This window comes from Myxocyprinus asiaticus, chromosome 13 (assembly GCF_019703515.2).
Source record: "Myxocyprinus asiaticus isolate MX2 ecotype Aquarium Trade chromosome 13, UBuf_Myxa_2, whole genome shotgun sequence".
In the NCBI taxonomy this organism is placed as follows: domain Eukaryota; kingdom Metazoa; phylum Chordata; class Actinopteri; order Cypriniformes; family Catostomidae; genus Myxocyprinus; species Myxocyprinus asiaticus.
Genome location: NC_059356.1, coordinates 34643232 through 34654413, shown reverse-complemented (window position 1 = coordinate 34654413; position 11182 = coordinate 34643232). Strand labels below are relative to the sequence as shown.

Below are 11182 nucleotides of genomic sequence, written 5' to 3'. Positions count from 1 at the left end.
TACTCAAGGCTTGATAAATGGATAATCACCAGTTCACCTCAAATAAGTAAGAATCAAAACATTTTTAAGTGTGACATCTGCAGAAAACAGATCTATTTTAGCCATGAAAATTAATGTACATGAATAGTACATCTAATCATTGTGCATTCGTTCTTCTGCTGTATGTTGTTGACATACTAGGGGGAAACTATTGAATTTTCAATTCTTTTGTTCAGTTTGTACTGCCGTTTGGGGCATTTTTAGACTAAATATGTTCTAGAGAGACACCCAACAATGTTCGCTCAGTTTGACATCAAAAGTCTATCAATTGCTCATTAGTTTCCTACTGCTTGCAGTTCACAATGCAACGCTCTGTTTCTCTTTCTTTCTATCTCCCTCTGACTTTTCGTTTCTTTGTTTGTCAGTCTCTATATTTCTCTGTTTTCTGTCATCCCCTCTTCCCCCCACTCTCTGTTTACTATAGATTAGATTTATTAACTGGTAAAAAATACCATTTGAATGACTCCAGTCTATTTCATGTTTGATTTGCATTTTATAGTAGATAGGAAAGCCTTCTCAGATGATGCAAGAGAGACCCTGCCCCCCCACCCCACCCCACCCCACAAACACACACTATAGATATGAACCAAAATAAATATTATGATCAAATGATGAGATCAAATGATGAGATCAAATAGTATATATTCCATAGTTTTTTAGTGTAAAAGTAAGAGTGTGTAACAGTGACATCAGCAGATAAGGTAGCGTCTCTTTTGTCTCTCTTGAACTCATTGCTTTCTCATAGAAGGCCTAAACTGTGGTGTGAATGTGAGGGGGAATAAAACTATTATTGAAATTATCCTTTTAATCCAGTAATGCCCAAAGGGATTTTTCACCCAAAAATGAAATTTCTGTCATCATTTACTCAACTTTATGTGTTCCCAAACTGTATGACTTTCTTTCTTCCATGGAATACTAAAGGAGATGTTTGGCAGAATCATGGCCGCTTTCGCCAGTGTTGACGTTATTGCCAGTATTGCCATGGCAATACTATTTTTAGTTTAAGTTTTGTTCGGCAATACTACTTTTCTCAGTTTGTACAGCTTCATTAGCTCTGGCAAATCGGCACTACCGTGTCTCCCTCTCTCACGCACGTGCACTCCGTACAGAATTCCACAGCTCACGCTTGTCGTGGGAGCATGCGCAGTGAACAAAGGAAGCGTGCTGCTGCCTATTTGCTGAACTTGAACATATGTAAATCCTGTTCATTCTGCAAGCAAGCAACGTGATAAAACTATTGCTTCTGTTTATAAACAATGAAGCTGTCTATAGTGTGCTGGTGCGATCTAGTTTTGCTATCAGAAACATCATCATCCTGACAAACACCTATTGCATCTCATCTCCATCTCTCGAGAGTTTCCTTGGATGTATAGCCTACAGGTATTTTCAGTGCCATGTGATTCAGTCAATATTAATATTATAAATAGGCCTATGTACAGGTAATATATACAAAAACAATATAACAATATTGTTATAATATATATGTATGTAAATCACAACAATATAACAATATAAATATATGGCCAAAAGTTTGTGGACACCTAAACACCACACCCATTTGTTCTTGTTGAGCATTTCATGTCAAAATCATTGGCATTAATAGTGAGCTGGTCCTCCCTAACAGCTTCCACTGTTCTGGGAAGGCTTTCCACAATATGTTGGAAAATAGCTGCATGGATTTGCTCCCATTCAGACACAAGAGCATCAGTGAGGTCAGGCACTGATTGTCATGATTCACTGTTGTTTTGCCTTGTGTTTTGCCCCTGTCATCTGTTTCCCCGGACTACAGTCCCCATAATTCACTGCCCTCATCACTACCAGCTGTTCCCAGTTGTTTTCACCTGTCTTCCCATTACCTCATTTATCCTTGTGTATGTAATCCCCTGATGTCTGCTCTGTCTTTGTCAGTTGTTATGTGTTTCTCTCCAGTTCGTGCTCTGGTTACCATCCTGTTTGTTTTCATTTGTTTTTGCTTCCTGGTTCCCAGTCTTGCCCTGTTCCAGCATTTATCCTGTTTTGTATTCCTGTTTTGTATTTTGTTTTATTTTTTCATTAAAGTTAAGCTGCTCCTAGATCCCGCTCTTGTGACCTTCTTCAAACGCTACAGAACAACTGACCGTGCAAATGGATCTAGCGGCTATGTTCATTCAGTTGAGCCAGGAGGACTTACCCATTATGGAGTATTCCCACTGTTTCTGCACCACAGATTTTGCAGACTCCCATCTCAAGTCAATATTGATTGGTTTAACAGTTCACCGATGGAGGGAATTGCCTGAGATGGGAGACCACACATGGAGGGAGTACATGAGGTTAACCCAGGAAACTCTCGCTTCTGAGGATCCTCCTCTCTCTGTCCCGATCCCGGCTTCTGAGCCTCCCATGCCTGAGTCTGCTCCATGCCATGTCACAGCCACACCTGAGTCTGCTCCACACCATGTCACAGCCACACCTGAGTCTGTTCCACGCCATCTCACAGCCAAGCCTCCCGCGGCCCCTGTCTCGAAGCCTTCCACGGTCCCTGTCTCCTATTTGAATGATCTGCCATGAAGACCCTACCTCACAAATTGTCAGCGCCCACGCCTGCCACGGCCAACGAGCCAGCGCCCACGTCTGCCACGGCCAACGAGCCAGCACCCACGCCTGCCACGGCCAACGAGCCAGCGCCCACGCCTACCACGGCCAATGAGCCAGCGCCCACGCCTGCCATGGCCAACGAGCCAACACCCACGCCTGCCACAGCCAACAAGCTGGAAACCTCGTCCATCCCAGAGCCTGCGTTGCCAGCCTCGCCCATCCCAGAGCCTGCGTTGCCAACCTCGCCCATCCCAGAGTCTGCGTTGCCAGCCTCGCCCATCCCAGAGCCAGCATTGCCAGCCTCGCCCGTCCATCCCAGAGCCAGTGTTGCCAGCCTCGTCCGTCCCAGAGCCAGCGTTGATAGCCTCGTCCATCCCAGAGCCAGCGTTGCCAACTTCGGCCATCCAGAGGAGGAGGAGGAGGAGAAGAAAGGATTCTGTTTCCAAGTCTCTGCCCATGTTCACGATCACGGAGTTCATTCCTGAGTCTCTGCCCTTGCCCACAACTACAGAGTTCGTTCCCAAGTCTCTTCCCCTGTTCACGACCACAGAGGTCGTTCCCGAGTCTTCGCCCATGCCCACGACCACAGAGGTCGTCCCCAAGTCTCCGCCCATGCCCACGACCACAGAGGTCGTCTCCGAGTCTCAGCCAGTGTTTACGACCACAGCGGTCATTCCTGAGTCTCTTCCCATGTTCGCTACCATGGAGGTCATTTCCCAGTCATCCAGTACTCTTTGTCTCGAGCCTCTCACTGCTCTGCCTTCCACACCTTCGCCCCTCGAGCCTCTCACTGCTCCGTCTACCATGGCTCCGCCCTCAGAGTCTTCCACGGCTCCAGTCTCTAGTCTGTGGCCACCTCCCAGGTCTCCTGACCCTATTTTGACCCTGTGGTCGCCAACTAGGCCTCCTGATCTAGTCCCTACCCTGAGGTGGTCTCCTGGGTCTCCTGGCCATCCGCGTAGTCTGCTCTGGTCTTTTGGATCTCCTGGCCATCTGCCTGATCTGCTCTGGTCTACTGGGTCTCCTGGCCGTTCCTCCTGATCTACTCTAGTCTACTGGGTCCCCTGGCTGTCCGCCTGATCTGCTCTGGTCTCCTGGGTCTCCTGGCCGTCTGCCTGATCTGCTCTGGTCTCCTGGGTCTCCTGGCTGTCCACCTGATCTACTCTGGTCTCCTTGGTCTCATGGCCGTCCGCCTGATCTGCTCTGGTCTTCTGGCCGTCCGCCTGATCTGCTCTGGTCTCCTTGGTCTCCCGGCCTTCCGCCTGATCTGCTCTGGCCTCTTTGCCTCCCTTACCAGCCTTCCTTGGGCATCAGGAGCCGCCCATTGGGGGGGAGGGGGTTATGTCATGATTCACTGTTGTTTTGCCTTGTGTTTTGCCCCTGTCATCTGTTTCCCCGGACTACATTCCCCATAATTCACTGCCCTCATCACTACCAGCTGTTACCAATTGTTTTCACCTGTCTTCCATTACCTCATTTATCCTTGTATATATAATTCCCTGATGTCTGCTCTGTCTTTGTCAGTTGTTATGTGATTCTCTCCAGTTTGTGATCCGGTTACCATCCTGTTTGTTTTCGTTTGTTTTTGCTTCCCAGTCTTGCCCTGTTCCAGCATTTATCCTGTTTTGTATTCGTGTTTTGTATTTTGTTTTATTTTTTCATTAAAGTTAAGCTGCTCCTAGATCCCGCTCTTGTGACCTTCTTCAAATGTCACACTGATGTTGGGCGATGAACACTGGCCTTCGGTGTTCTAATTCATCCCAAAGGTGTTCACTGGGGTTCAGGTCTGGGCTTTGTGCAGGCCAGTCAAGTTGTTTCACACCAGACTCATTAAATAATTTCTTGTGATGCACCAAAATGAAAACTGGGCTGAAAACTGACATACTTGGCCGAAAACCGAAACTGATTTTAAATTAGACTTTGTTTGGAATAACTGAACAAATTCAAAATGTTATTATTAGTGGTACAAAGAAACCACTTTTCTGTAGATGGAAGCATAAAATATATATGGCCTATTAAGAAAACCTTTATAGTTAACTACTGGATAATGCAGCAGCAAAATTAAAAGTAATTCAGTGAAAATCTTCAGTGAACGTGAAGCCAGTTCTATTGGCACATTTTTTCCCCACATTGTATGTGGACCTGAAATGTGGACTGGATTCTATGTTTAGTCGATCTCTTTTGTGATCACTTTTTAGTTACATTAATATAAATATTATTTTAATTTAATAATAATAAGAATAATGATGATAATAAAGTTATGTTATGCAATCATAAAATTTCAGTCATAACTTCTCAACTTTTAAACCCTCTGGCATTTATTTTGGCGGTACTCTCAAGGAAGCAGCGCGTCATGAGCCGTGCATACTGTTTGTGTGTGTGTGTGTGTGTGTGTGTGTGTGCATCAACAACAGAGCAGTGCTCATTCACTGAATATATTTACTAATTAGACGCATTTTTTGCTATTCACAGAACTATTTTATGGCTTCAAGAGACTTTGGATATAATACACGAGTCATATGGACTTCTTTAATGGTGCTTTTATGCTTCTTTATTGTTATCTTGGAGCTTGACAGTAATGAACATGACATACAATAACACATTATCAGAGCACTGGAAAATGCTCTTTATTAATGCGCTAATGACCTAGAGAATGATCAAGTGATGTGGACTTTAATGTGCAACATAAGCAATGCTTTTCTCCATGTGAGTTTTTCTGTTACCAGATTTTAAAGTAACAATATCTGTTCAAATTAGAAATGTTGTTGCATCCCTAATCATTTCTATATGGACCTCGCTTTGTGCTCAGGGCCATTCTCATGTTGGAACAGAAAAGGTCCCCTTTCCAAACTGTTGAAACAGTTGTAAGCACAGCCACAGAATTATCTAGAATGTCACTGTGATGAAGCATTATGGTTTCTCTTCACTGGAAGCATGGTAATAGCCAAACCTGTTAATTATGAGGTGGTGTCCACATACTTTTGGCTATATTGGTAGCTGCATTACATCTTCCTAGGAAACAAGTGACTTAAAAAAAAAAAGGCCATAATGTAGGCTGTATACTTAAAACAATCATTCCATTTAAATGAAAAGAAATATAGCCCCCTGTGAGATTTAGGTGAGATTGATTTTCACACAGTAAAACAGTTTCAGGGTAAATTGTAACATCAAGAACTTGTTCACGTGAAACAGCACCAGTTGAGGTTTCTCAAATTTATCTCTCAAAGCAGCCTTTAGCATTAAGAAAAAGGTTACTTTGAGAGATACATTTGAGAAACTTCAACTGGTGCTGTTTCACGTGAACAAGTCTTTTAGAAATCCTTGGTAGCAAATATGAATGCTACACATACTCAAGAAAATTTAAAAATGATTTTCTCAAAGTTACCAGAATTGAATGCCTTGAAGGTTTTTTTTTTTTTTTTTTGCAAAAGAATTCTCCTGGGGGTGCATGACCCCGGACCCCCTACACAATAAGAGTACAGTTTTTGCTTGATCAAATTTCTGATAGACCCCTGATTAACATCTCTTTTTTGTGTTTCACAGAAGAAAGTCATACGAGTCTGGAACAATGTGAAAATGATGTGAAATTAAATTTTGGGTTGAACTATCACTTTAATTACCCAGTCAGCAAATCCATATGATTGGGTCAAAATGGAGGAAATGAATGAAACACTCAACTACTACATTAAGCAAAATCATCACTTTCATTCACATTAGAGTCTAATTGAACTATTTTGAAAACATTGTTTTTTAAATATAAATTGAATAATGCCAAACATGGTACATGAATTTACACTGGACTAAAATAACAGACCCGACAGGGGACTTTGTCTCCTCATGTTTGTGTAAGCATCCCTTCACCTCAGCCGTTTGGAGCAGACAGTGTTGTCCCCCCACTGAGCCCCAAATGAGGGTCATCTGTTAAGTACTTAAGAGGATTTGAGCGGGTTGATTACTCCCCACTGGGCCCACACACTCATTTCTGCTCTGATATTAGCTGGAGATTTACTTGATGAACTGTACGTTACATTTGATTTGCAAGTTCTGACCTGGGTTTTTACCAATTGCCATCCAATTGACAATTTTAGGTCTTGCTTGTATGCTTATAAAGCAGCATGTGCCAGTGTCATTTTTCAAATCAAACTGATTTTTGAAATTAGTTCAAGCAAGGAAGGTTTCACATCTCAGCATGTCAACAGCTTATGCTCACATTAATTACACGCTGATTTATTAGCGTTGTGCGTTTCAGCAGAAGTCTGGATTAAAGCAGTAGAGGATTGCTTTGGTCTAAAAACGTTCATGTTTTGAGCTGTGTAGAGGTGTCGATTATTAGCCTGTGCGCATATGTGTGCGTGTGTTTAGTTTATCCTCAGATACATTGCCCATCACTCAAACTCACAACACAATCACACACACACACACACACACACACACACACACACACACACACACACACACACACACTACATTTATAAAGTGTGTTCTGTTTATTATTGGTCACGACAATAGCACTACCCCCTCCCTATTGGGCATATACTCTCATACAGATCACCCTCATGCAGACTGTCTTCCCTCATGTGTATGTACATTCAAATGTGTGAACACGTTTAGGTGTGTTATTGTACATATGCATATTTATGTCATGTATACAGTATGTCTTCATATTTGTGTTTCTCTATAAATCTTAGATTCTTCGTAAAAGTATTCCAATAGTTGATCTTTCTTGCTCTCTATATCTTTTTCTTTGTAGAATCAGGCAGAAGCCCATTATAAAGGCCATAAACACACTCGTAAACTGAAGGCTTTAGAGGCTCAGAAGAACAAACAGCAGAGACGACAACTCGACAATGCACATCACAACCGAAACAAAGACAGAGAGAAGGAGCGAGAGAGGGACAGGGAGAGGGACGTGGACAGAGTGAAAACGAGCGCTCCAGTTCCACTTCCTGCCCTGCTGGATGACAGCGCCGTGGAGGGAAGTAAGTGAACTCAAAGATAATCAACCTTAATAGTGGGTGTTTTTGTTATGGCACAAAAACATGCCCTGGTGAGCAGTGTTAATATCGTCAAAGAATTTACTGAAGAAATGTTTGCTGACGAAGGGTTTTTTATTTATTTTTCATCACTACTGAAGACAAGAATAAAAAGACACATCATGACAATAATCAAATGGTTTTATATAAAACATACTATTGATGAGAAAAAAATAATATTGCAAGATATTAACAATGCACTAACACTGTTCTGGTTTTTTTTTTAATTTGTTTTTTAAGAATACAATTTCTAGAAATAATTGATTCAAATAATCCAGCCATAGTATGTTGGGCATTTCCCTGCTTGAGCTGCATAAGCTGAAAGCACCAGTAAAATGAACTTTTCTAACCAGTTAATTACCTTACTCAAATGCATCCTATGCGAGATTAATCAGCCATATCCACAACATAAGCATAATATTACAATTTACATCTGCAGAGACAGTGAAGCGAATAAACAGTTGAACTTGAAAGTTCTAAGCGAGTTAGAATGCTGTTATTTTAGGAGCTCAGATTTTCAGGACAGTTTTCTCATGTGTAATCTTACATATAATAGCTTAAATAATTGTAAGTAGTTTATAAATGTTTCTAAATATTTTATATTTGTTTGTTCTGTTATAGTTTGATACATGATTTTGCAATTTTTCACATTACTGTCAACCAAAATATGATATTATATATTTATTTATCACACATTTGCACATATACAGTGAAATTCTTTTTTTCACATATCCCAGCTAAGCTGGGGTCAGAGTGCAGGGTCAGCCATGATACGTCGCCCCTGGAGCAGATAGGGTCAAGGGCCTTGCTCAAGGGCCCAACAGTGGCATCTTGGTGGTGCTAGGGCTTGAACCCCTGACCTTCTGATCAGTAAACTAGAGCCTTAACTGCTGAGCCACCACTGCCCCTGATACTTTTGTCAACTAAAATTATATGACATTTTAGTCAGAGTAAAATGAATGAACATGACATGATGAAATATTGACTAAATTTATAGGATTTTTTGTCAAAAGACAAAATGTATGTCTAAAAATAAAAAACTGTATGAAAATGAACACTTCTTATGTGTAAGTAATATGTTAAAGACAACATGATGTGGCATCGCATTTAACTTCAAAAATAGAGGAAAGTTTAATCCTGTTTTAAAGAGTGAAGCAGGATATCGAGCCATACATTTTGTTGTATAAATATTTTATATATTGGGACATGATTGGATTGCAAAAAATGGTCTGTGCTATTATTGGCTAATATTATTTTTCCCCCACCCATTTGGCCTTGGTGACAAATCTACTAAAATACTCTTAAGTGCCCATTCACCCTGTTGTTTGAAATGCTGCTACACTCATGTGCCATCTGCAGCGAAAACCATTCACTCATCTGCTCATAGTAAGGTATGCCTATCATCATTCTTTTGTCTGTATTCTGCCCATTAACACTCTTTTATACACCCATCTTTGCAGTAGTATCAGTGTCATTATAAATTACAATAACATTGGGTAATCGTATAGCGTATAGCATGTATAGTGTGCTGGGGCCTTAAGTTCAACAGTTTATTTAAGGTGAAGTGTGTAATTTTTTGTGTTAAAATATTTTCTCTGTAACAAGCTTAATATGCAGAGACAGCTATAAGTAAGACATTCAGAGTTTGATTTCCCCAAAAGTGTTAGTATTCTGGCTATTTGGCACTATCAAAACATTGCTCTGTTTGTTGGAGGATCCCGTTTGAGTCGGGACTATCTGTCTAATCAATGAAGAACACTAAATTATGTCATCAGTTTTATTTTTGCAATTCCATTTGGTGGCATTAATGGTATAAAAGTCAGTCCAATTTTTTCAATTGTAGGGAAATATCAATATTGGCAAAATCAGCTTTTTGTTGTGGTTTTTTAATGTTTTAGAAAAATGCATTTACCTTGGCTGTAGTTCCTTCACTCCTCTAAATATCCCACCGGCTCATTGCTTCATGATCTATCAAGTGGATTGAGGGGATTTCAGTGCTGAGTGAAGAACTTGACTTTCCTCTTGTCATGGGAAAGTGCTGCGATGAGAAACACGTCGAACAGAATAACAAGCCGACTGCAAGGTTTGAGCTATCCCTCTCCAATAATCGCTACCTTTTCATCCCTTTTAAACTCTTGCTTCCATCTCCTCTTCCCAAACTCTATAGAATATGCTTTGAAAGGCAAACTGAATATGGGCCCAAAGGATTTGATGAAGAAAAAATCGAGAGAGAGAGAGAGAGAGAAGAGAGAGAGAGAGAGAGAGAGAGAGAAAGAGAGAGACTTCACATCTTTACAGAATGAGGCCTTGAGTGTTAAAAAGCACACGTAAGAGAGAGAACAAATGAAAGTGGATGGAGAGGGCAAAAAGATAGAGAGAGAGAACAGCAAGCTCATCAAATCATATTTTAATATTCAGCCCCATTCATGGTGACACAACGGTGAGATGGAGCATCGAATCAGAGAGGAAGAAAAGGAAGGATTAGATAAGAGAAGAACAGAGAGAGTGAGAGAGAGAGTTTAAAAGAGCTACAGAGATGAAGAGTGAGAAGATTACCCACTGCAATTTTGTCTCAAAGCCTTTGTGTTTGGATTAGTGCTCACACACATATGCCAACACACTCCTTATACGGACATTTAGTAGCATTGTTCCAAAACCTAGTGAGCTGCCTGTGAAAGCAAAATTCTGAGACATCATTGGAATCCTTCTGACCTAATTTAGGGTTAGTTCAGCCAAAAATAAATATTCTGTCATCATTTACTCACCCTCATGTAATTTCAAACCTGTATGACTTTCTTTTTTCTGTGGAACACAAAAGAAAGTGATTAGGTAGAATGTTAGAGGATAATTCTTTCAGTACCAAAAACTATCAATACACAACAGTCCAGTTAAATATGCTACTTTGACTATTTTACAGAATATTTTTGTGTGCTATGTGTTTTTATTATTATATAACACCCGTATTAGGGTGTTGCACTGATTCCAGAAATGTGCAGTGCTTTGTACAGTATAGTGTGTCATGCTGATGATTAGCTTAGCAACATGCTAACCCCATACTCTATTGGAATTTATTTAGTCGAGTCTCCCATGCGGAGCACAGTTTGTGTGCTACACAGAATAGTTACCTATGTAGAGCATTCATTTATGAGGCTCCATCTCTGTTAGGATACTGGCTAAGAAGGCAGCTCCTATGAAGGCAGTAGGCAGCGAGGGAGCTCAGGAGGATTTGGAGTAGATTTAGTGTATCAGTTAGTTACAATGTGGGATTTTGCTCACTGATGGGTTAATGCTCTCATTTAACAGATAACACACTCTTAAACTCACTCTGATCTCACACGTTCACACACATGAGAAATGGAGCTAAACACTCAATGGATTTTGAAATGCTCTCATGCTAAAGCACACACATACACACACACACACACACACAAATAGACAGATTGAGTTGATTGCCTGGTTAAATTAGCAGTGTTCTGTCATCACACTCACAGCTGCAGGGGCCAATCACAACTCTACAAGCATGTCAGCTGTTATTA

At 41.0% G+C, this 11182-nt stretch overlaps 1 protein-coding gene across 1 annotated transcript in view; it reads left to right on the top strand.

Moving 5' to 3' along the window:
- Positions 1 to 11182, top strand: part of LOC127450497 (zinc finger protein 385D-like) — a 170795-nt gene that overhangs the window by 145455 nt on the left and 14158 nt on the right. Inside the window, exon 5 of the mRNA XM_051714670.1 lies at positions 7364 to 7592. Within this exon, the coding sequence (XP_051570630.1) occupies positions 7364 to 7592 (229 nt within the window). The remainder of the gene's footprint in view (positions 1 to 7363; positions 7593 to 11182) is intronic.